Below are 27,374 nucleotides of genomic sequence, written 5' to 3'. Positions count from 1 at the left end.
GGGAATTGAACCTGTGTTCCCTACAGATTCTTAACCAATGGACCCGGAGGGAAGTTCCCCTACATGTGCTTTTAGTGGTAGATTTAAACAAACAGTGTCACACTTCCTGAGTAGTTTTACTCTGTGACAATTTCACTAGATAATTTTTTCTTTCCATCCAGAACATCAGGGCAAAAGTATGGCTAGCACAATAACTTACATAAATACAGAGCTCAATGAACAGAACCGGAATATTGTTCTCTCTAAAATTACCCTCATTCCACCAAACACAGCCCATCAAAAGTAATTTGTTTGCAAAATAAGCCTAGTCAATTGACCACACTCAGAGTCTCACCACGCAATGCTGCTGCTGCTGCTAAGTCGCTTCAGTTGTGTCCGACTCTGTGCAACCCCATGGACTACAGCCTACCAGGCTCCTCCATCCATGGGATTTTCCAGGCAAGAATACTGGAGTGGGCTACCATTGCCTTCTCCTAACACCATGCAATGAGACTCCTCCAAACTGACTGAGGGAGCACTCCTTGGGAGTCTCGGACAGAATTCCCAAAAGGCTTCTGGAAGCCAGCGAAGCCGTGCCAAAGGCATCTCTCAGGCTATACTTGGTGGGTCTCTCAGTCCCCAAAACATTAAGATTCCTACACATGCCCGGAGATAGTCTCTATCACCCCCTGAGAAGGCTGCTCAGAACTTAAGGGTCTCTAACTTCTGGAGGGACCAGGTAGAGATGAAAAATGCTTTGATTCTACCCACAGGTGTAGTTTACCAAATGGCTATAAATCATAGCCAACTTGAGCAAAAGGGCTTCTTCATATATGAAAAACACAGATCAAAAACAGTAACATTCCAGACAAAACCCATAAATGTTATAACCATATTTACCAGGTCATTCAGTAACCAGTCTTTCTGTTAACTTTTTATGAAGCCATCAGGTCTTCTATTAGGATTCTTCAAGTTCTTACTCAGTTCAGCAGTATCCCGTGAAAGTCGCTCAGTTGTGCGACTGTTTGCATGGACTGTTTGCATGGACTATAGTCCATGGAATTCTCCAGACCAGAATACTGGAGTGGGTAGCCTTTCCCTTCTCCAGGGGATCTTCCCAACCCAGGGATAGAACCCAGGTCTCCCACATTGCAGGCGGATTCTTTACCAGCTGAGCCACAAGGGAAGCCCAAGAATACTGAAGTGAGTAGCCTATCCCTTCTCCAGCAGATCTTCCTGACCCATCAATCGAACCAGGGTCTCCTGCATTGCAGGTGGATTCTTTACCAACTGAGCTATCAGTTAAGCAGTGTAAGATGAAATTTATCAGAGACCTGTTATGGTCAAGAGGCCCTTCCTACGAATCTTCTTGAAGATGAAGCACTTTTGCTAAAACATCAGAGTACAGCAATAACAAATGTCAAAAGTCTTTTAAAAAGGCACAAACACTTGATCACAATGTGATGGATAAAGAAACTTGGTTACAAGAATTATGACTGATTATAATCTTAACCCTTGAGAATCTTAATCTCTGGCAAAAAAAAAAAAAAAACAAGAAGCAAGTAATCATGCATTTCCTGATTGGAAAACGTAATGTTTAGTCTTCCTCTCCTAAGCAAACAAAGGTAGATAAAGACTTGCCCAGCAATTAATATTTCAATATTTTATCCTGTTTGAAATGACTCATGAATTCTCTTCTTTCAACTTCATTTTCAAAGTCACCAAAATCTAGGGAGACTATTTCAGATAGACATTCCCCAAACATAATTATTTCTACAGAGTTTACCTAAAAGCTCTTTTTTCCTTCTTTATCCTTCAGTTCAGTTCAGTTCAGTTCAGTCTCTCAGTCGTGTCCGACTCTTTGAGACCCCATGAACCACAGCACGCCAGGCCTCCCTGTCCATCACCAACTCCCAGAGTTTACCCAAACTCATGTCCATTGAGTTGGTGATGCCATCCAGCCATCTCATCCTCTGTCATCCCCTTATCCTCTCACCCCTAATCCCTCCCAGCATCAGGGTCTTTTCAAATGAGTCAACTCTTCGCATGAGGTGGCCAAAGTACTGGAGTTTCAGCTTCAGCATCAGTCCTTCCAATGAACACCCAGGACTGATCTCCTTTCGGATGGACTGGTTGGATCTCCTTGCAGTCCAGGGGTCTCTCAAGAGTCTTCTCCAACACCACAGTTCAAGAGCATCAATTCTTCAGTGCTCAGCTTTCTTCACAGTCCAACTCTCACATCCATACATGACCACTGGAAAAACCATAGCCTTGACTAGACGGACCTTTGTTGGCAAAGTAATGTCTCTGCTTTTGAATATGCTATCTAGGTTGGTCATAACTTTCCTTCCAAGGAGTAAGCGTCTTTTAATTTCATGGCTGCAATCACCATCTGCAGTGATTTTGGAGCCCACAAAAATAAAGTCTGCCACTGTTTCTACTGTTTCCCCATCTATTTCCCATTAGAGGTCATGTAAGATTAAAGTTCCAGAGAGCCCAGATAGATTATTTACGTCTCAGAGGCACAAGAGAAATACCAAATCCTTCTTGAAAGATAGCTTTGCCAATTAGAGAAGGCTCACTCTGATACAATAGCAGAGCCATTAGAGGCCATTGCTCTCCAGATCTCTTGGTGGCCCTCCTTCAGCAAGGACAGACACCCCAAGCTTACCACTGCAACTTCCAGGCCCCACAGTCTCATGGACAGTCCCTGCACCTTTCCATTCCCCATCCTGTGTTTTCCAACATCTTGGCACTAGTGGGAGTTTCTTTGGTTTCTTGGTTGGCTCCACCAGTTACTGGACTGCACCCTCAGGCCTACAAGGCCTGTGCTTGCCCAGCTTCAAGACTGAAGAAACAGCCTGGAGTCAGCAACAGAGACACCAGTGGTTTAATGGATGGGGGAGTTTACAGGTCAGAAGCAAGTTTCTGGAGAGATACCCCACTGTGTGCAGTGGACCGTGGGCAGGACGTGTTGGCAGGCTTTGCTCCAGAATTAGATTTTTAAAGAATTACTTTCACAGACATTGCAACTCAAGTCCAGGGACCTTACAAAACCAATTTTATTAGAAACAGCATTTACAAAGATAACTATTTGATGCAGTGTTGTAGCTGATTTAATGCACTCAGAAAGAAAGAACACTTTTTCCTTATTTTGCTGAAGTTAGAAGAGCCTACAGTTTCAAGTCAAGAGGGTGGAATTCCATGTGCAAACACAGACAGGAGAAAGAAAAATTTACAACTTATAATATGGGAAAAGGGGAGTAGAATAGGACTAGTAATAAGTGGAATATTAGTCATGTAATGTTTTAAATTTCCATTAGTTGTACAAATATTTTGTGGTTATTTTTTAAACCAGAAACATTTTTCAAATGTTTTGTATAGACAGAAAAATAAGAAATGCATTAGCGTTATTAAGTAGCAGGACTTCCCTGGTGGCTTAGATGGTGAAGAATCTGCCTGCGATGTGGGAGGCCTGGGTTCGATCCCTGGGTCAGAAAGATCCCCTGGAGAAGGGAATAGGTACCCACTCCAGTATTCTTGCCTGGAGAATTCCATGGTTAGAAGAGCCTGGTGAGCTATAGTCCATGGGGTTGCAAAGAGTCGGACATGACTGAGCAACTAACACTATTATCAGTGTTTTAGTTAGAAGAATAATTTTGTGGCTATGTTAGTCTGCTCAGGATGTAATAACAAAATGCCACAGACTAGGTGGCTTAAAGAACAGAAATTTATTTCACAAAGTTCTAGATGCTGAGAATCTAAGATCATGGTGTCAGTAGGAGTTGTTTCATCTTGGAGCCTTTTCTCTTGACTTGGAAGTGGCCACCATCTCTCTCTGTGTTCACTTGACCTCGTGTTTGTGTGTGGACAGAGAAAGAGACAGAAAGAGCTCTTGGGTGTCTCTTCTCTAAGGTCTCCAATCTTAGGAGATCAAGACCCCCTCCTATGACCTCATTTAACTTTAATGACTTCCTTATAGATCCACACTAAACGTTAGGGCTTCAACCTATGAATTTTGGAGGGACACAAATGTTCAGTCCATAAGACTGGCCCACCAAAATATAAAACTAAAGGGGGAAATTACAGTTCAAGAATATACTTGATTTAAATTTTAAGTTGATATGTTATAGAACATTAAGTAGAGCGGAGTTGAGAAGTTGATCTGTAAAGACTGTATTTTTCCTAGTTCTGTTTACTTAATAACCTGTGTGCACCTTTAGAAGCAGATTTTGGTTTCTAATGCTCTCACTTAAAGAGAAAATGGCTTTAGTTTTGTTTTATATTGGCTTATTATTTCTTTGTAAAGTGACAATCAATGCTTACTATCATGATTAAAGCTTGATCTGGGATATTCTGAGGACAAAAAAAATGGAACTTACAATTGTAAAAGATTAAATAATTGTACAGTGCTCTCTGTTCTGCCAAAAATTATTAAGACCCACTAAGTTGTTGCCTGAACTATCTTGGGAATCTCCCAAATCCTGGATCAATGCGACATACAGAAATGTCAAGAATTCTGGAAACAAGAATTCTGCTTCTAATTTGGCCAAGTAGTCCCAACCAGACCACCCTTCTGCAGATTAACTATAGATCCTGGACAAATTTTTTAAAAAATACACTATAAGGGTCCAGACTTAGAAGAAACAATGGCCACAGGACAAATGTATTGTTTTTATGGCTTTTAGCCATAGGGCAGGTCACAGTCTGTGCTGTGCAGGGTGATTAAAGCTCCTTCAGAAAACCACTATCCTTCTGGTTGGAAGAATCAGGGGCAGAATTTGGGACAGTAGCTACCAGGAGTTTGGGGAGGAATCCCTGAAAGGAGAGAGCCAGAGAGGGAAGTTCCAGATTCTGTATGTCAGCTCTGCCCAAATCTCTAGCTGACCCATGAATGGAAAAGACAAGTTTCTTCCAACATCAATCAGATTGCATCCATGGATACTGAGAGAGCAAATCGCCTCATCCCATTTTGGTTTGGAATACTTCTGTATCCTTACGCTGCCACAGAATATGTAGCTGTTGATTCGCTCTGGATGCCAGACAGACAAGAACGTTGTGTAAGATAGCCGGCTCCACCGTGCTTGGATGGATCCCAAACACAATGCTCCTTTCCAGACCTGAGAATCTTCGGACACTGTCCAACACCACGTGATCACCCTCCACGTCACTCTCATTGGTGAGACACATTATCCCTTTCTTCCTCATTGCTTGCAAGAGCTTCTGCTGGTATTTCTCCACATCTTTTGCAGTGCTGACAAGCACAGCAACATCCTTGGGAGAATAGCCCCTTTCAAAGAGAAGCTTGCAGGTGTCTGCCACGTGCGTTACTATTGCATTCAGAGTTAAGTTCTTCTTAATATTTAAGGTTCCCTGAACATCCTGAGCCCATTCAGCTTTAAGGCACATCTTCAGGGGCTCATGGGGGATGTTACATGGAGGATTTTTCCTGACCTTCTGCAATACACGTTGTAGATATCCAGCTATTTGACCTGCATTGCGTACCACTCTGGTGAGCTCTTCCCTTGGATACTGGGCTGAGAGAGCAGGGAGGCCAATGCGCTCCATGTGGCTGGTCTGAAAGTAGTCCAGAAAGATCCAGAGAATTCTCGGGCAATCCACGTCTCTCTGAGTGATGGTTTTCGCCTTTCTATACCACTCCCCATCTTCAGTGCGGAAATTCTGAGCTTCATCGATGATGATATGTTGAATGTATTCAAAGTTATATTTCATGAAGCTCTTCCGGGTCACTGCCTGGCAGATATTTTTGCCCCTGTGAAAATAAAAAAGTCACATCCCACTTTTCTCTTGAGTCAGTAAAGGAAGAAAATGATCATACTCCTACAAATACAGTATTGTTGCCACAGATCATTTTACCATCTTACTCTCAAGAAACAAGGTGATTCAGGTTGTCAGGGATGTGGAGTGAATTTAGATAGAACCTCATTTGCTGACTCTACGATCCACCTGCTTGGGACTTCCCTGGCCATCCAATGATTAGAACTCGGCCCTTTTGCTGCGATGGGCCTGGGTTCGATCCCCTTAAGCCATGTGGTACGGCCAAAAAAAAAAAAAAAAATCCAACTGCTTACCTGATAAAATTCTTCAAAGGCTTGTTCTCACAAATGTAGAGAATTTCCTGTGTCTCACAGTGAAAAGTGTTCCTGATCTTCTCCATGATCTTTATGGCCATGATCGTCTTCCCTGAGCCAGGTAAGCCATGGATAAACAACTCTTTGCTCTTGCGGAGGTTTTTCGAGAAGATCTTATATTGCTTGGCTGTGAGCAGGTTTAAAACCTCACAGCCGAGCTTGTCACTCAAGAGAGACCGGAAGCCAAGCAAGACGATCACAAGGGACTGCAGCAAAGCTTCCATTTGCTGAGTGTCCGCAAGGTGATAGGAACTGGGATAATCAATCACAGAGCCTGAGCCCGCCGAGGACTGTGCACCGCCCTCGGGACTCAGGTGGAGGACCTTGGTCGTGATACACAGATTTTCCGTGTAGCCTCCCGTATTCACCAGCTTCTGCTTCAGAGTGAAGGCGGTGCGAGTGCAATAGGACTGCCCCTCTGCGTCTTGCCCCCTGAGGATGGTGTAGAGAATGGGCAGCCTGTTCTGCGCTATCAGCAGAGCATCACAGATGACTCCTTGCTTCTCTTCCAAGTTCAGGTCCACAGCCCAGCTTGTAGAAAGGATTAAAATTCCCTGGGAGGATGGGTCTATTTGCCTATTTATTAATTCCTCCAAACCTTCATTCTGCGAGAACAGTTCCTTCTGGAGAGATTCAGGGGTATATTTCAGACATCCTGGTGTCACTAGATATGGAAAAGATTATATGTTTAAGGGCAAAGGTCACGTTTTTATGATTAATTGTAATTAATCAAAATTGCTAAATACTTACACTTAAATTGTAATCTTATTAATTATTATAAATTACATATTTTATATACATTCTTTTGCCAACATTATTATATTACAGTGAAGAAAAAGAAGCCTTGACAGTCTGACACACTTCATCTAAGCCTATGTGCTTATTATGTTTATGACCCTGGTAAATTTCTTAACCTAAGACTGTTCCCTCATCTGTAAAACGAACAGAAATCCATGTTTACAAAAATAGCACATCTTTTTATGGTGAGGAATAACTGAAATAGCATAAAGTGTGTGCTCTTTGTAGCTGGTTGAGAAGTTATTCTTTCCCTTGCTACTCTTAAAGCACCTGAATCTCAAAATGCCCCTGAACAGTCCCCACTGATGGAAGTAGGAAGAGCCCTTCCAAGAAGAAGGTGGTCATTAAATGTCAGTGGAGAAGATGGAGCCATGAGAACTTTACTAGCAGGAAACTCCATGCAGCCCTGCACTGGGAGACCCTGAGATCAGACTCTGAGGTAACTCTGCTGAAGCATCACTCACCCACAGATCTATGTAAGACTGCATCCATAACAAAGAGTCTTCCTTTGACATGAGGGAGCAAGGAGCAATGTTGTGACATGAGAATAAACTTTGCCCGGTAGGGTTTTAAACTTATGTCGATGATCATTTGTTCCAAAGAGGTGCGGGGAGGAATGAGGAGACCATTGTCATTCTGTGGTGGTGGTATCAGATCACATTCTAGAATCTGGATCTGTAGTGTTGATTTCCAGTGAAATTACCCATATTTCATTGGTGGTTGTTTATTGTTCCTTGCCGTGGTGCTTTCTCACTTGTACCAAATGTTTGCTTAACTTGATTTTGCCTACTCACCACCGGGTGGTGGTGAGTAGGAGATGGAATCTATGATGAGACACATCTGGATTTTGGAGATGTTAAAAGGTGGGAGGAGGGCTTCCCTGATGACTCCTAGTGGTAAAGAGCCCTCCTGCCAATGCATAAGACCCAGGTTCGATCCCTGATCCAGGAAGATCCCATATGCTGCGGAGCAGCTAAGCCCATGCACCATGACTACTGAGCCTGTGCTCTTGAGGCTGGGAGCCACAGCTACTGAACCCACGTGCCACGACTACTGAAGCCTGAGCACCTAGAGCCCGTGCTCTATGACAAAAGAAGCCACCACGATGAGAAGCCCACGCACTGCCGCTAGAGAGTAGCCCTCACTTGCCACAACTAGAGAAAAGCCTGAGCAGCAACAAGACCCATCACAGCCAAAAATAAATAAATAAATATTTAAAAGATAGGGGGAAACATGCATCTTTGGATGGACAGACGATATAAGGATATGTTTTAACATGCAGCTTTAGAAACCAAACCAAAAGGAAGTATAAAATAAGAAAACACATCATTTGTTGATTATACCCGGGAGTTGACATGCATCTGTGGTTCTCACAATTTTGCAAGGCAGATATAATGACTGTTCTCTTTTTCATATGAGTAAATGGGAACTCAAACAGGTCAAGTGCCTGGCCCATGGTCACATCACTGGGAAGTGGCAGAGCCGAGGGCTGGACCCAGTGGTGTCTCGGACACCAGACCCTCTCGCTGTTTCTACTGCACAGCCCTGCAAGCCACACAGACTACCCCTGCTGCTAAGTGGAGCATGTCACTAAAGCATTTGATGTTCATAGCACCTCCTCCTCATCAAATAGCTCTTATTTTTCTTTAATTACATAATGGGATATGCTTCCCAAGGAAATTATGTGGAGGCAATGTGTCCCTTTCATTTCTTTGATATTCTACATGGCACTTAATGACAGGGGCCAGACTAGGTGTCAATAAAATGTCAACCACTCCATGTGCACCAGAGTAATTACCACTCTCCATGTGACTTGGGGCCTCTGTGCCTTTGTGTAGGTGTGCCCTGAGACTCGAATGCCCTCCTCTACTTTTGAAAGTGAAAGTCGCTCAGTCGTGTCCAACTCTTTGCGACCCCATGGACTGTATTGTCCATAGAATTCTCCAGGCCAGAATACTGGAGTGGGTAGCTGTTCCCTTCTCCAAGGAATCTTCCCAACCCAGGGATCGAACCCAGGTCTCCCATATTGCAGGTGGATTCCTTGGTTGGGGCGCTAGATCCAACATGGTGCAACAAAGGTGGAAGATTCTGTGTGCCACAACTAAGACCTGGCTGGATCTTAGAAAAAGCAAGGGGATTCCAAAAAAAACCTCTACTTTTGACATCTTAGTCCTTCCAGTCCTTCCAGAACCCCCATGTTTTTCTCTCCTCAGGGTTCTCACAGAACTTCATATCCATACTAAGCACTAATCTCACCATGGATCTAGGGAAATCTTTTGTGTTTGTGTGTGTGGGTGAATTTTTTTTTTTAATTTATATTAGGGAGTCCCTAGAGTCCCAGTGGGTAAGACTGGGCACTCCCAATGCAGGAGGCCTGGGTTCAATCCCTGGTTGGGGAACTAGATCCTGCAAGCATACCACAACTAAAAGTCCACATGCTGCAACCCAGTTCGGCTTAAATAAATAAAATTTAAAAATAAATGTATTAATTTATTTTTGATTGCATTGGGTCTTCATTGCTGCACACAGGTTTTTCTCTAGTTGAAGAGGCTACTCTCTAGCTGTGGTACGCTGGCTTCTTATTTTGATGGCGTCTCTAGTTGCAGAACACAAACTCTAGGCATACGGGCTTCAGCAATTGTGGAGCATGGGCTCAGTTGCTCCGTGGCATGTGGAATCTTCCCAGACAAGGGATCGAACCTAAGTCCTCTGTGTCAGCAGATGGATTCTTAATCACTGTACCACTGGGGAAGTCCAATAAGTAAATATTTTTAAGGGTATTTTATTTTAGAGTATAGTTGATTAACAATGTGTTAGTTTCAGGTGTATAGCAAAGTGATTCTTTTACACAAATATACACATGTCTAGTGTCTATTCTTTTTCAAAACCTTCTCCCACTTACACTGTTACACAATATTTTTTTTTTTTTTTCACTGTTACACAATATTAAGCAGAGTTCCCTGTGCTATATAGTAGATGGTCTAGGGAAACCGTTACACATGGATCCCTGAGGTATCTAGACTGATGGTTTTTCCAACTACAAAAAATCAGGTGAGGGCACCTCACAGTTCAGGACCCCAGGATGGAGGTCCTTCGGGGCTGGCCGGATCTGACCCAGTACTCTAACCCCTGACTTTCTCTAGTATCCATAATGCCAGGCACAGACAAAATTCCAGAGAGTCATTACATTTCTTTCAAGAAATGTTTATAGTGTTTAATCTGAAGCTAAACTACTGTCAATCAATAGTGGATTTCCCTATCCGTAGTATCTGGACTCCCACTGCAAAACTGAAACTGAACTGATTATTTACCACGTTGAGAGTTCAGAATCCAATAATAGCAGACCCTGAAAATGAAAATTTGCTTTAAAAAATAGTTCTAACTAGGTAATACATCCACATAGTCCAAATACCAAAACACTTCTACTCCTGTTTGCTCTTTTCCTCCCTCTTCAACTCCATCCTACTCCCCTAACACAGACCTTTTTATTTTTTTGCCAGTTTCTCACCTATTCTTCCAAAACTTCTTCGTGTAAATACAAGCGATCAGCCCTCACATCTTTTTGGCCAGCAATATGTGTGGGAGATCTTTCTATACAAGTGCCAAGAACTTCCTTGTTTTTTTTCCACATTTGTCTAACATGCCATCTTATGGATGTGACATAAGTCCCTGTTGATGGGTTCTTGTGTGTTTGCTCCAACTTTTTAAAAATAAATATTTATTTACCTAGCTGTGTAGGGTCCTAGATGCAGAATGTGGAATCTTTCATCACAAACCATGGATTCTCCAGTTGCTCCATGGCATATGAAATCCCAGTTCCCTGACCAGAGATGGAACTTGCAACCCCAATGCTACAAGGCAGGCTCTCAACCACTGGACCGCCAAGGAAGCCCCTGTCTCAACCTTTTGCTATTACAAGAATATTACAATGAGTGCACTCTCATTCGCTCAATCCTCAGTCGTGTCTGACTCTTTGAGACCTTATGGACTGTAGTCCACCAGGCTCCTCTGTCTATGGGATTTCCCAGGCAAGAATTCTGGTGTTGCCATTTCCTCCTACAGGGGATCTTGCCTGCACAGGGATCAAACCATGTCTTCTGCATTGGTAGGCAGATTCTTTACCACTGAGCCACCTGGGAAGCCCATTACAATGAGTAACCTTGTACATAGACCTGGACATTTAGTGTGCATCCAGGTATATATAAAGTATAAACTCCCAGGAACTCCCTGGCAGTCCAGTGATTAAGACTCAGCACTTTCACTGGCGAGGAGCTGGATTTGATCCCGAGTCAGGGAACTAAGATCCCACAAGCCATGTGGTATGGCCAAAATAATAATAATTTTAAAAGTCCCAGCAGTGGGATTACTGGATAAAAGGGCAAATGCATCTGTCCTTCTGGTAGATATTGCCAAATTGTCCTCCATGGTTGTACCAATAGGTATCCCTGCCAGTAATGAATGGGAAGACTTGCATAGCATAGCATACAAATGCCGTGAAATAGCAGTATAGCATACAAATGATAATATCAGATTTTTTTTTTTTAACAATCCAGTAGATACAAATGATAGCTTGTTTAAATTTACATGTCTTATTTTGATTACTGTTAGGCATCTTTTCAAATGTTTGAAAGCCATTTGAATTTTATTTGCTCTGAACTACGTTGATTTTTCTGTTAAGTTGTTCTTTATCCTTATCAACTTTTGGAAGCTTTTTTTATATGAGAGGCATTGGCCCTCTGTAATATCAGTTGCAAATATTTTTCCTAGCTGGTCAATGGCCCTTTGACTTTGTACTTAGTTGTTTTAACCATGCACACTGCTTTTTTTTTTTTTTAATGTAATCATATATATCAGTATACTTTCATGGCTTCTGGATTTTGAATCTTGATTGTTCTAATCCTCATGCCAAAAGCATAAAGACATTTATGAAGGTATTCTTCTAGAAAACTTACGGCTTTGATTTTTTTTTTAAATTCTTGATTGATTTAGAGCTTATGTTGGTATATAGTATAAATCATGAATCTATCTTTTTAAAAATAAATTACCACCCAGTTATCCTAATGTCTCTTTATTGAAACATCCCCATTCTTCTCCCTTAGTTGAGAGACCAGTTCCATCACGAACTAAATTCTGATATGTGTTTGCATCTATTTTCACATCTTCTATTCTGTACCCTTGATCTAATTATATGCCAATATAACTCTGTTTCTATTTGAGGCTTTATAGTGATTTCATATCTGGAGTGCCCTTCTTTATTCTCTTCTTCTTCAGATTTTTATTTCCTGGCTCTTCTTACTTATTTTTTCACTTAAGTTCCAGTGAAGTTAAGTTAATCTCTTGTTTTTTTTTTAATTAATATCTCACTAAGTTTATAAAATAACTTAGAGAAAATTGACAGCTTTCTTCCCTTCAAAAATATAACATGTTTTTCCATTATATTTTTCTTCTGTGTCCTTCAATATTATTTAAAATTTTTTCTCAGATCAGCTTATCTTAGATATTTGAACTTTTTGTTGCTATTGAAAATTGGGTAGATTGTTTGTTATATTAGGAAACTGAATTTTTGCATATTAATTTTGACATGTGCTTCATATAATGTTATTAATATAACTATTGGTATTCAATCTGAATTCTTCTATTGTTTATAATAGTTTTCCATTGGATTCTCTTGAATATGATCCTATGTTCTTCAGTTTTTATCCCTTTAATTTCTTTCTCTTATTTAATGGCATTGGCTAATTAATACTGCACAAAAGTTGTAATAGTGCACATAATGCTTTTGTTCCCAAATTTAATAGAATGCTTCTTATATCTCCCTATTAACATAATGGTCTTTGGGGGACATTGATAGATATAGATATCAATACATAGATATAAATATAATATTAAAGAATTATCTATGGGTTGCTATCTTATTATCTTCTAAAAATTAAAATGTATATTCATGCTTTTCAAATGCTTTTTCAGTATATAAGAGGACAATCATAAAATTTTCTGCATGAAGAAATGGTGGATTATAATAATTACTCTCTTAAGGTTGATCCATCCTTTCATTTCTGGAGTTCTGTCTTTGCATTTTCATTCATAAGGAAGATTAGTCTGAGTTTTCCTTTTGTATGCTATCGCTGTCAAGTTTTGCAATTACTGTTACTCCCATTTAAAATAAACTGGGAATTTTCCTTTTTTTTTTGACTCTGGAATAATTTGAATAGTGTCTGTTCTTCAAATGTTTGGTGTGATTCCTGGAAAATTTATTTTTTATACCACAATAATAGGTTATCACTCTATGAGCATAAAGCCCAGTGTTTTGTTTTTAGATATAGTATATTCAATGTTAATAAGCTCTACTAAAATAGAATTTATTGAATTTAAAAAATAATTATCAATGCTTATGTTTATTCTTAGATTTAGTACTGTTTATTGTGGACAATTAGTAAAATATAAGTTGATATGCAAACGAATGCAAAGAGCTCAACTAGGTAAGGTGAAAAAGAAATCTTAATTGGAACATCATTATCTATTAACTTAATGGTCCTCAATAGACATTTCCACATACATAGGACGCTTCCCTCGTGGCTCAGTGGTAAAGAATCTGCCAGCCAATGCAAGAGACTCGGGTTCAATCCCTGGGTCAGGAAGATTCCCTGGAAGAGGAAATGGCAACCCACTCTAGTATTCTTGCCTGGAGAATCCCATGGACAGAGAAGCCTGGCAGGCTACTGTCCATGGGGTGGCAAAATAGTTGGACACAACTTAGCGACTAAACAACAACAAAAGGACATTTATGTATCAGATTCTAATGCCAGATAAGCCATTAACTTACTGCATATAGCTGATCCAGTGGTTTTTCCTCTCCAGAAGTATAGAAAGAGGACAGCAATGGACTTGCAGGTAAAGCCTAACATGTTGGGAGCGAGGAATGAGGACAGATGCTATCCTTGGTCCTGAAGCACAATTTTGTGCTGTTCTAAACCCAAACAAAACGGCAACCCACTCCAGTGTTCTTGCCTGGAGAATCCCAGGGACGGGGAGCCTGGTGGGCTGCAGTCCATGGGGTCACTAAGAGTCGGACACGACTGAGCGACTTCACTTTGACTTTTCACTTTCATGCATTGGAGAAGGAAATGGCAACCCACTCCAGTGTTCTTGCCTGGAGAATCCCAGGGAACGGGGAGCCGTCTATGGGGTCACACAGAGTCAGACACAACTGAAGTGACTTAACAGCAGCAGCAGCAAACCCAAACATGTTTATGCATGTTGTAGTTGATCTTCATTGTATTTGTTTTGTGTTCCATCTTGATGTAAATCTTATATCTTCATATTCATAGCTGGCACTCCTCTGGTAAATTCGGTAGAGGAGGGCAGTTTTTTTGCTCTTAGTTCAATGTGTGCCTCTAATTCAACTAGATCAAAAGTTCTCAATATGAATGAGGGTCAGAATACTGTGAGTAGCTTGCAAAAATGAACATTACAAGGTTCTATCTTCAGATATTTTAATTTATGAAGTCTGGAGTGTGGAGCCAGGTATCTGTACTTTTAAAAATAACCAGAAATACTGATGATCAGTCTTATTTAAGAACAAGACGAAAAGGTCTTTAAGGGCAATAATGTTCCTGAATTCTATACGTGATACTGCCTCAGTGACTGAGGTCAGGGAGGGTTCATTTCTAAACTACTTATCATCAGTATGTTTGTAGCACTATTACCTTGTACACACAGGCTTTGCAGAGTGTACTTTCCGGACTTTAAATAACAAACATAACAGTTTATCTCCCTTCTACTAACACAGAAACTGTCTGGTGTCAAGTAGGCAAACCATTGTTGCTACCTGGAAATAAGAGTTGTTGGAGATCCTTCTTATGTTCCAGACCTTTCTTGGAGTACACTGGTCTGCTCTGAGGAGGGCTGTTAGACAGACTCAGCTGAGATTCAAAGTCTTTGCACAGCTGTGTAAGATCTTAACAAAAAAGAAAAGAAATTCATGTTATTCTGACATGTTAGTTCATCTCTTCACCACTGAAAAAGACTTTATATGAGTGGGTGTATTGTATGGCTCTCTAGGCATGACTTGAGACATAATAGCAAGATAACACCCCACTCACCCTGTATGGACAAGTGCCTTTATCACATATGAAAGTTGCCAAATCCATCATAAGAGAGATGTTATCTGGAAGTTTGAATGTGTTTCCATTCAATATAAGTCACCACTCTCTGTATCTCAATAGCATTTTGTTTTTATTTCTTCTATGGTATAGAGCACATTCTTTTAGTACACTTTTCTGTGGTGTAAATATTCCCACCATGGACAATTTTAAGCTACCAATATGATGTCACTAAATGGAGAGTCAGGGAGACATGCATCATAACATATCATTTTAGAGTAGTTCCATCATGCAGATGGAGAAGGCAATGGCAACCCACTCCAGTATTCTTGCCTGGAAAATCCCATGGACAGAGGAGCCTGGTAGGCTGAAGTCCATGGGGTCGCTAAGAGTCGGACATGACTGAGCGACTTCACTTTCACTTTTCACTTTCCTGCATTGGAGAAGGAAATGGCAACCCACTCCAGGGTTCTTGCCTGGAGAATCCCAGGGACGGGGGAGCCTGGTGGGCTGCCGTCTATGGGGTCGCACAGAGTTGGACACGACTGAAGCGACTTAGCAGCAGCAGTAGCAGCATTATGCAGATACAATAGATGTAAGTAACCTCGAACACATCATCTTAAAATGTAGTATTATAAGTAATTGGGTTTTTTATTTACTACATTTGTTTTAAATATAATTTATGGAACTGTATAACTTGATTTTTGTTTGTATAACTTGATTTTTAATAATAACTGTTTAACAACTGGCTCACAACAATCCTGCAAATTTAATAAATCTTGATAAACAGCCAAAAGTCAGTTCCAATACACCACTGCAAGGCAATCATCCCCCCCAAATTTTCTTTTCATCTGATGTGGGAAATTGCCCATTATAAGACACTGGACTCAGGCTTGTCATCACCCAGCCAAATTTTCTCCTGTTTGGAAAGTAGGATACTTGAAGATTAAAAAAAAAAACAGAGTTTAATGGATGTGAGAAGTCAAAGCCATGGCAAATATGTTTAATTGGAGTTTCTGAAGAGGCAGTAAAGACAGGAAGGGAGTTTTTTCCATCTTACCTGGATCTGTATCCATCATCATGCTTAGCCATTCCTTAGTTGTCAGGCTGCAAACATCCTTACCATTCACCATCCAGGAACTGGGAACGCCCGAGAATACTGCACCACAGAATCGCTTCACTCCAATTATACAAGCATAGCCATATAGCTCTCCCTCGGCTAACACATCCAAGATTTTGACTGTGAAATCTATCTGGCATCGAGATTGGCAAAAATGGACACAAGATAATTTTTGTATTGTTTCTTCTATTTTCTTTTTCAAAGAGTCACGGTCAACATTTTCTTTAGCACATCCCAGAACTTCCCTACTTTTATCATCCACACCAATAACAAGATAGCCTCCTTCAGTGTTTGCAAATGCAGGGATATACTCTAGAATCGTGTCTTTCATATATTGTTCAATGTGTTTTGTAGCGAACTGCTTAAACTCTATTAATTGAGACTCGGGAAAAGGCATGACTTCACCACGTTCAAAATGGTCTTTTTGAAAAATACAGTAAGTAGGATCCACGTCATGGAGGTCTGGATGTATAACCTTGGAAATTTCACCAACAGGTTCTTTCCCTGAGCTTTTTGCATTTGTTTTCTTGGTTTTCAGGAAATGGAATGCCTTTCTTGAATCCATGAGATACACAGAAGTGCCGGATCTACAGTATAACGAAGAACTCAGGCTACAAATGCGGGGCTTAACAAAAACGTTTTCAAGCAAAGTGTCGCTGCTCCAAGACTTCACAAAAATGTAGTAACAACTCCCTTGTTGCTTTGTCTCGAAGAAAGCTTGCAGATTTGAAAACAGAATAAGTGTTCTCAAAGCTTCTTCTAAATCCAGTCCCATCTCCACGAGATTGTCATCGTTGTTTGCCATTTCCAGTTGAATCACTCCTCCTCCTGAGTTTAATAAAGCACATGCAGCCTGGATCACTTTCACCTTCTCTTTCTCTCTCTGAACTTTCTGCAGCTTTTTTCTGTTACTTTCACCAAGAGTTACTTTTCCTACATTGATGACCAAGTCTGGGTAAGATGAATCTACCGCCAAACGTGAATAATGTTTCTCCATGTTTATTCTGCGACTGAAACCATGAAAACACATATCTCATGTTGGTGAAGCAGTAGATTGCATAGCACACAAAAATGCATTTATTAATTTATTGTAAAGTATGTATAACAGAATCACTTTGTGAAGCATCTATACTTCAATAAAATAAAACTTTTTTAAAGTTTACACTGAGCTGAAAAAAAAAAAGAGTGACAGAGAATGGGAGATGAGAAGTGGTGAGAGGAGACTTGAGAGTCGGAAAAGGGCTTACAACAGTAGAAAGCCCAAGAAGCCTTTTGAGGAAGGGAGTGACATGAGCACACAGACATTGTAAAAGACACATTACTGAGGAACGGATCCATAGTCGCCAAGGGTTATGGGGAGGGAAGTGGTAACTACAAGGGATAACACAGTGGGGTTTGCTGGGGTGAGAAAACTGTTCTGTATCCTGATTGTGGTTGTAATTACATGAATCCATGTGCTAGAAATCATAGAACTGCACACCCCAAAAGTAAATTTTATTGCATGATTAATTTTTAAGAGCAGAGGGCACATTATTTACAGGTGGAGAACTAATTAGAGAGGAGTAAACCAGTAGGGACGGTTTTGCAGTAACCTGAGTGAGAGAGAGAGATGATGGTAGCCTGCGCCACAGTAGGTAGGGGCCACGAGAATGAAGAAGTGTGAATATTTCTGAGAGACATTTAGAAAATATTGATAAAAGTTAACACGGCTCTGTATTGACCAGCTAGAGATCAGGAGAAAGGATTAAAATTTAGTAACTGGATTTTTGGCTTGGGCAATTGAGTGGTTAGCAGTACCACTTATTAGCAAAAAAAAAAATCAATGATTATTGAAGGTGGGTGATTGATAAATGGAGATTCACTCTCCTATTCTCGCCTTCTCTCTACCTCTGTGTATATTTGAAAAGTGTCTAAATAAGTTTTAAAATTGATTTCATCCATTAGCTGGGTGGTGGGCAAACTGGTGTTCATTATATTGTTCTCTATTTTTTTCCTGTAAATTTGAAATTATTCATGACATAAAAAAGAAAACTTTTACCTCCAAAATTTTTTAAAGGTGAGTAGGGCATCTGAAGGCAATGGCACCCCACTCCAGTACTCTTGCCTGGAAAATCCCATGGATGGAGGAGCCTGGTAGGCTGCAGTCCATGCTAAAGGGTCGGACACGACTGAGCAACTTCACTTTCACTTTTCACTTTCATGCATTGGCAAAGGAAATGGCAACCCACTCCAGTGTTCTTGCCTGGAGAACCCCACAGATCGGGGAGCCTGGTGGGCTGCCATCTATGGGGTCGCACAGAGTCGGACACGACTGAAGCGACTTAGCAGCAGCAGCAGCAGGGCGTATGAATTTGGAGTAACAAAGTAGTTGAACTTTTGGACTATGCATTCTAACAAAACAGAGATGGCCAGGGCAGAGGGTGGACCTGAGAAATGGGGGGAAAGAAAGATAATGGATTCTAAGACTTTATGATGCCAAAAAACTTGTATTTGGGAGTGATTGAGCAAATCAACAAAACTCAACACTACCATAGTGAGGAGAGAGCTCTTAAGACTCAGGGTTGTGTTACAACCTAGACAGTAATTTTTTTTTCTTTTGCTTGATTATATACTGAAGCATGACATTGAAATATTTCATTTATTAATTTTTTTAGCACAGGAAACATTTAATGGGCACTCACCAAGAGCACACTAACTGCTGTGAAAGACACAAAGAGTATGACTATTGGAGATTTATGGTTTAGGATCCATCAAATTACCATGATGTGGTTTAAATGGTATGTGGAGAAAAATCCATAGCCCTAAATGTCTGTTACGGTAAGAGAGAGAATTTAAATAAAATTATTTGCATCAACATTTAAAGAATTTAGGAAAAAGAACCAGGTCACAAAAGAACAGGAATAACAGATGGACAGGCAGAAGAAAGTTGGAAAATTAAAAAGCAATTATCTGATTAATTAACAAGATTGAGAGTTATTTTTTTATTTGTTTTGCTTTTTGCTTGTTTGATTTTTGTTTTTTAGATAAACCACTAGCATCTTGTTTATTTATTTTAAATTTTATTGAAGTATAGTTTATTTACAATGTTGGGTAAGTTTCAGGTGTACAGCAAAGTCACTCACTTATACATATACAGATATCATTCTTTTTCAGATTCTTTTCCCATATAAGGTATTACAGAATATTGAGTAGAGTTCCCTGTGCTAAACAATAGGTGCTTGTCAATTATCTATTTTACATATAGTAGTGTGTGTATGTTAATCCCAAGCTCCTAGCATCTTTATTATTTAAAAAGAGCTCTGAACAAATAGAAGGGTTGTTGATACAGGTGTGGTAAGGAAACAGAATTCTGAGCAGTAAATTATTGGAAGGCCAGGTCATTCACAATCTTACTTATTTGTCTGATATGTTCCTTGTGATATATTTTATATTTATAAATATCTTATTCTATATCTTATAACCTTTAAGGTGTTCTTGTCAGGTTATTTATGCAAAATGCTATTGGAAACATTTGGACAAATGTTTACATATGGATATTTGCTCTCAAGTATTGTGTTTGCGTGTGTGCTCAGTCGTGTCCAATTCTTTGTGACCCCATAGACTGCAGCCAGGCTCCTCTGTCCATGGAATTTTCCAGGCAAGAATACTGGAGTGGGTTGCCATGTCCTATTCCAGGGGATCTTCCAAACTCAGGGAATTGAAAGCGAGTCTCCTGCATTGGCAGGCAGATTCGTCACCACTGAGCCACCTGGGAAGCCTACTAATATCAGCAACTGATATCATATCAGCAACTGCCTTTTATTATCTAGTAAGTCTGGATTATTTTATACGGCATAGAAAGCTTGAGAACTCCTAATACTTTCTTCTTCCTTTAAGACCTGAAAGAAAAGCAATAAAGGGAAATGTCTGGTAGATTTCTTCTTAAATAGGCAGAAAAGCAAAATTGGTTTGATTTAAAAGTTGAGGGCTCAGATACATCAATAGCAGAACAAAAGCATCAGAGCAGTTATAACAAGGAAAAATTTTAAGTGCCTGGCTCCATTGTGTTTACTGGTGAGCTTTTGTAAACTTCAAAATCATATAATTTCTACATTATTAGATATAAAGTGTTTGACACATGAAAAACTATGGCCTGCTACAAAATTCAGTATTGTCATATATTTCATGACCAACATTATGACACTCAATAATTCTTTCACCTATTCTTTGTTTATCTCTTATGATCTTAATAATATTACAGATTTTTTAAAACAGATTGTAAGCATCAGATTAAGAGTTTTGCATTCTGCTTTTATCATTAACACTTCTGTAAACCTTTGAAGTCATTATATTTCTAATTATATGTTTTAAAGACAATAAAACTTTTCATCAAGTATGTATTAATGAACTGGACACTTCTCTATCGTTAAACATTTCTCTTGCTCCCAATTCTTAATAATAAGCAATACAGCATTTACTTAACAGCTGTTTAGTGGACATCTATTATTTGCCAATCACTGTGCTAAATCCAGAGTAGACAGTGGTGAACAAAACAAACCTGGTCCCTGCCCTCAAGATGCTCGTTGCTTACGGAAGCTCACTGCTAAATAAGTGATAACTCAGAATGCCGGGGATGCTTAGAATGGCAACTGTCCTTATATGGCATTTGGAAGGGGGATGGGTTCAGAGAAGGCTTTCTAGAAAAAGGAACATTTTGAATTAAGATCTGAAGAATGTAAATGAGGTAAAGAGTTAATTAGGTGAAGAAGGGTGGAAAAAACTTTCCAGAAGGAAGTAGGAAGGAATATGTCAGGTTCAAAGGACAGACTGTCTGAAACACTGAGATGGAGAGACAAAGCAGGAGGAAAAGAGGCTGGAAAGGTGATCAAGAGTCACCTGTACATTGGCTGGCAGGGCAGCCTCTTTAAGGATTCAGACTTTATCCTGAAGGTAATGGGAAGCCACTGGAGGATTTTAAGCAGGAAGGCATAGCATCAGATGTACTGTGTGTGTGTGTGTGTGTGTTATATACTTTTTTTTTTTTTTTTTTACAAAGTTCCTTCTAGCTTCAGTGTGGAGAATGAATTGGAAGAGACTAGAGTAGTTGTGGAAGAGAACTTTGGGGATGCTATTTCAATAGTCCAATGAGAAAAGATGGTGGTGTGTACCACCAGTGACTGTGGATATGAAGAGAAATAAACAGAGTTGAGAGATATTTAGAAATAAACTGAAGGACCTGGTATTTGATGGAAACTCAAGTCCATTATTTGAACTGTTTTTCTTCCTCCCTAACCCAAAAGATAGAAACCAAAACTAGCCACTCACTGCGAGTTTATGACAAATTGCATCTCAACCTAGATTAAAACAGGGAGTAACATGTTTTTAGCAGCTTTATTCATAACTTCCCAAGCTTGGAAGCAGTCAACAAACTGCAGTACACCCAGACAGTGGTATATTATCTACACTAAAAAGAAATGAGCCATCAAGTCAGGAAAGACAAAAAGGAAATTTAAATGCATATTACAAAGTGACAGAGGACAATGTGAAAGGACTGTATGACTTTAACTATATGACATTCTGGAAAAGGCAAAACTGTGGGGACAGTGAAAAGATCAGTGGTTGTCAGGAGTTGTGGGAAGGGAAGGATAAACAGGTGGAGAACAGAGGATTTTTGAGGCAGTGGGAATACTCTGTATAACAGTGTAGTTGTGGTTGCATGTCATGTCATTATACATTTGTCCAAACCGTGGAATGTACACCAAGCGTGAACCATAAAGTAAGCTATGGACTTTGAGTGATCATGATCTTTCAGTGTAAGTTCATCAATTGTAACAAATGTACCACTGTGTTGCTGGGTGGGTAGGTGGAGGGTGGGTGTTGATGATAGGAAGGTAATGCCAGTGTAGGGGCAAGGGATATATGGGAGATCTCTGTGCTTTCCTCTCAATTTTGCTATGAGCCATGGATTTCCATGAAGTTCAGTGGTGGTTAAGACTCCATGCTTCCAATACCCAAAAGAGTTGAGTGCTGCTGCTGCTGCTAAGTCGCATCAGTCGTGGCCGACTCTGTGCGACCCCATAGACGGCAGCCTACCAGGCTCCTCCATCCATGGGATTTTCCAGGCAAGAGTGCTGGAGTGGGGTGCCATTGCCTTCTCCAAAGAGTTGAGTACCTGTCCTCAAAAACCTGCACATGAATGTTCATAGTAGCTTTGCTCATGATTACAAAAATTTGGAAGCAACCAAGATGTTTTTCAACTGATGAATGGGTAAACAATGCATGTAAGGAGATAAGAACAGTCTTTTTTTTAAGCACTATTTGTAACACCCAGTTTTGGAAGTAGCCTATCAATAATAGAATAAGGAAATAAAACATGGTAATATTTACTGAAAAGGATGTTGTGAACCACTTTAAGAGAATAAACTAAAACCCAGTGACATAGATATCAGAAACAAAATACAGAGTTTAAAAAATCAAGTTGCAGGGGGGCGGTCCTAAGATGGCGGAGGAATAGGATGGGGAGACCACTTTCTCCCGCACAAATTCATCGAAAGAACATTTAAACGCTGAGTAAATGCCACAAAACAACTTCTGAATGCCGGCAGAGGACATCAGGCACCCAGAAAAGCAGCCCAGTGTCTTCGAAAGGAGGTAGGAAAAAATATAAAAGACAAAAAAAAAAAAAAAAAGAGAGAGAGAGAGAGACAAAAGAGGTAGGGACGGAGTCTCAGGAAGGGAGTCTTAAAAAGAGAGAAGTTTCCAAACACCAGGAAACACTCTCACTGCCGAAGTCTGTGGCGAGCCTTGGAACCACAGAGGGCGACATAACTGGGAGGAAAAATAAATAAATAACTAAAACCCACAGATTACATGCCCAACTGTAACTCCCCCAGCGGAGAAGCAGCGCAGACGCCTGCACCCGCCATTAGCAAGCGGGGGCTGCACAGGGAGGCGCGGGCTGCATGGCTTAGAGTAGGGACCTGGCCTGAATGCCCCAAGGCATTCCTTTCTGAGGGAACTAACTCGGGCTAGCACACCAGACTGTGGGATAGCTACCACGCTAAAAGCCCTAACCTAAGACACCGCCAGGCCCGCTCACAGAACAAAGGACTGAACAGAGCTAGCCCGCTGCAGACCATCCCCCTTTTTTAGCACTCGTTTCAGCTCTTCCACCTCCCTCCTCACCACTCTACGTGTTCTTCGAGTGCGCATGCGCGCGCGCTGTGTGTGTGTGTGTGTGTGTGTGTGTGTGTGTGTGTGTGTAGATTTGGAAATGATAGTCTAAGAAGGGAAGTAGAGCCTCTGCATGTGGGCCCCAGGGGAAGAATGGAATGGGGAAGGTTGTGAGCACCCGGGGCTGAGAAAATTGCAACTCACAAAACAAAACAGACCCTAGAGAGAGGAGACCCACAACCTCAGACAGAACTGCCCCAGGCATTATGATATCTTGTATTTCACAGGGCAAGACTCAAACCAGATAACCATAAAGCCCACATCCTGTTCATGATTCAGTTACCTCCTTTGACTTATTTCTTTCCTTCATGTCAGTACTGTAGGCATAGTCTCTGGTAATTTGTCCTTATTTAATTTGGGTCTAAAAAAATCATTTTTAGGGCTTCCCTCATGGCTCAGTGGTAAAGAATCTGCCAGCCAGTGCAGAAGACACGGGTTAAATCCCTGATGCAGAAAGTTCGCCCGTGCCGCAGAGCAACTAAACCCATGTGCCAGAACTACTGAGACTATGTTCTAGAACCCGGGAGGTGCAACTATGGAGCCCACACTGCAACAGATAGGGACAGAATGAAGGGACAAAATAGGTGATTAAATAGCCAGTTCCACTGCTGCTGCCAAGTCGCTTCAGTCGTGTCCGACTCTGTGCGACCCCATAGACTGCAGCCCACCAGGCTCCCCCGTCCCTGGGATTCTCCAGGCAAGAACACTGGAGTGGGTTGCCTTTTCCTTCTCCAATGCGTGAAAGTGGAAAGTGAAAGTGAAGTCGCTCAGTCGTGTCCGACTCTTAACGACCCCATGGACTGCAGCCTACCGGGCTCCTCCGCCCATGGGATTTTCCAGGCAAGAGTATTGGAGTGGGTTGCCATTGCCTTCTCCGGTCAGTTCCACTAGGGGATTGTAAGTAAAAGAATATGGGAGACTCATAAGTTAATGATTACTCAAGAGAGCAGGTGAGTTTAACCATAAAACCAAGCAGGCTTGCTTAACAGTGAACTCATGCAAGAGAAGCAGGGGACATGCCCCCAAACAATAAAACAGTCGTGGCAGGAGACCCACATCCTGCCCAGTGAGTTCAGGACATTAATGATCCCTAGGACATTCTCTCTGCACACATGAAAAACCAGGAATTTGTAGACCTAGCTTGACCACGCAGGGACAAGAAAACTCCCCTGCTCAACCTGGAGAAGGAACTAATGGTAAAAATATGACGTCTACTCAAGAAAGACAGAGAAGGTCTTCTCTCCTTCCCCACTTTTCCTTTGATTATAAAACTGTAGCCCAGTAAGTTCTCAGGGTGCGGCATTTCTTGCTCACCCTCTTCTAAGCCTCCAAAGCGCCTATTCTAATAGATCACTTCTTATGTACCACTTTGCTCTCCCTGAACTCTTCTCTGCACTGAGAACTTAAAAGAGTTGGTATGGGAGCTCTTCAGTGCCCCCCCTAAAATGTTTCACCGATCAGTTTCACAACTCCTGAAGCCTGCGTGCCCTAGAGTCCATGCTGTGCACCAAACAGAAGCCACCACCACAGAGAAGCCTGTGCACTGCAAGAAGAGTAGCACCCACCCGCTGCAACTAGAGAAAGCCCTTACAGCACAGCCGAAAATTAAATAAATAAATTCTAAGAAATCACCTACGACTACAGTGATAAAAGCATATTTATATTGTAAAGATGAGTGTGGCAACTGATTTCTAGGAAATACTCAGAACGTCTGTAGGTGTTGCCTATGTCTAGTAAAATATATACCTACTGTCGCAGGTGACTTTTTTCCTATTACAGATTGGCAAATATTTTTCAAACATCCACTTGCTGAATTATTCATAATCATACATTCGTTTGTTGCCCATCTCCAAAAAGAAAAAGCAATTTGTTAAAGCTGGGCAAGTTAATTTCCAGTGCTTTTGATAAATGTTGGGCAAGTTAATTTCCAGTGCTTTTGATAAATGTTGGTAAACAAAATAATCAAACTTTTTACACACTTGCAAAAAATAACCTGGAAAATCCAATGAGGTCTGAGCTTCTGGGTTAATGTATTTAAGTTTTTCCTGAAAACAAAAGTGCGTGTATATTATGAAAAACAAAACCCTTTTCATAGAGATCAACCAATTGGGTACCTGACATTAATTAAATGCTGACAGTCACCCCTTCCCGCCAAAGCTCTAGTTCCTCCCTGATGTATCTGAGAGTTTGCTTCCAGATAGTTGGTTATCTGTCCACCCCACAATCCTCTCCACCACTGTCTCAGACCTCAGGGTGTCTGGCTGGAATCCTGCATCCCATATCCCTGGCCTGAGCGAGAAGGTAAGTCCCATTAAAGGACCAGTTCTCTTCACTGTCTATTTCACTTAAGAAAAATGTGGGCATAACATGTCCACCACAGTCTGTCTTGTCTAAAGTAGATCTGAAAGGGTCTCTAGCCACAGGGTGAATTTATTTATATATGTGTGTATATATATATATATATTTTTTTTTTTTTTTTGAGAAGGAAATGGCAACCCACTCCAGTATTCTTGCCTGGAGAATCCTGGTGGGCTACAGTCCATGGGGTCACAAAGAGTTGGACACAACTGAGCAACTAACACACACATACATTTTTTAATTGTAGGACAATTACTTTACAATATTGTGATGGTTTTTGCCATACACCAACATGAATGAGCCATAGGTATACATATGTCCCCTCCTTCTTATACCCTCTTCCCACTGCCCTCCCCTCCCATCCCTCTATGTTATCACAGAGCACTGGCTTTGGGTTCCACAGGGTGGATTTTTATCTTAGCATTCTTTGGTCTTTTTTCCAGCCCATCTTTTCTGTTGAACAGGCATAGCTCCAGTCTCTCTAGATAGTCTCAGGGTTGGGGTGCTGAAGAGAAAAATACCCGAGTTCTGACCTGTTCAGGGATCCTCAGCTTCACAAAAGCAAGCCCAGGAGAAATGCCCAGCTTTTATTTTCTTAAAAAAGGAAACTAGAATGTTCCCATCGTTTTAAAGTTCCCACTATTTTAATGTTTCCACTATTTTAATGTTCCCGCCATTTTAAAGTTTCAATTTCCTGAAACCAAGTTAAATGTGCTCCTGTCTTTTAGGTTTCGATTTCTCAAAAAACTATTTAGATGGCATTTGACTCTTTATGGCTGCCTTCCCAACCTCAAGAAAGAGAGCCAACTGACTGTTGGCTGTCAGTCAATAGGACTTTGTCTTTTTAATAAGTAAGTGAAAAGTGCGTTACTTCTGCGTTGAAACTTTAAACATCTAGGAGAGCAATGCTACAGAAAAATCTGTTGGATACACATCAAACTGTTATTAAGGATTTCACCCTAGGGAATGGAATTGGAAAGGAAGAGGGAGAGGGAGGGAGGAAATGTTATTTTGTACAATATGCCTGTATTATTTGAGAAATGTTTAATGCAATCGAAAACAGTGCTAGAGCCAGACAGAGAATTAGGCAGTACACCTCATTGACTTTCTTACTTAATTTTTCTAGTAGCCTCTATAAGCTCAACAATTGCCGTTGAAACCAGTTGAAATGGTTGCTGGATTTCCTGTATTGACTAATACTGTTAGTTTTGTATTAAGTTTCTCCCATCTACCACATTGATCTACAACCTGCCCCATAGCTTACGGAAATCAGAGTCCCCTGAGATTCTTTTCTTGGTTTCTTTTGGGTAGCCATCTTTATAGATTGCAAAAATTGTTACAGTATGAATTTAGCGATCACTCCTAATATTCAGAAAAAGTGTTGGGCACTAGAGGGAATTGAATTTAGGATGTGATGAGCCAGTGTTCTCTGACCATCTCAGTCAATAACAAATAACCATCTCAATCTCAATAACCAATGTAGTTCTTCAGCAATAATCATTAGGAAACTTTGAAAAAAAAATTAAAAGTGATTACTTACAGACTCTGGAGGTTAAACAACAGGCCGGGGTGCACAGTGAGATCAGAAGTAGAAATGAGCACACTGGCCTGGTGTCCGACCTCCCTGGGGGTGGATGATGAGGGTTTAGGGTT

At 40.8% G+C, this 27,374-nt stretch overlaps 1 protein-coding gene across 1 annotated transcript; it reads right to left on the bottom strand.

Moving 5' to 3' along the window:
* Window positions 1-1,627: 1,627 nt before the first annotated feature.
* On the bottom strand, window positions 1,628-27,374 carry SLFN11 (schlafen family member 11). Its single transcript, XM_061390362.1, has 5 exons — window positions 27,262-27,374; window positions 16,092-17,161; window positions 14,758-14,886; window positions 6,072-6,795; window positions 1,628-5,752 (listed from the first exon to the last, which is right to left on the bottom strand). The coding sequence occupies exons 2-5, from the start codon at window positions 17,146-17,148 to the stop codon at window positions 4,942-4,944; spliced, it is 2,721 nt and encodes a 906-aa protein (XP_061246346.1). The 5' UTR covers window positions 17,149-17,161; window positions 27,262-27,374; the 3' UTR covers window positions 1,628-4,941.

Source organism: Bos javanicus, chromosome 19 (assembly GCF_032452875.1).
Source record: "Bos javanicus breed banteng chromosome 19, ARS-OSU_banteng_1.0, whole genome shotgun sequence".
In the NCBI taxonomy this organism is placed as follows: Eukaryota; Metazoa; Chordata; class Mammalia; order Artiodactyla; family Bovidae; genus Bos; species Bos javanicus.
This window is presented reverse-complemented; position numbering and strand designations above follow the sequence as displayed.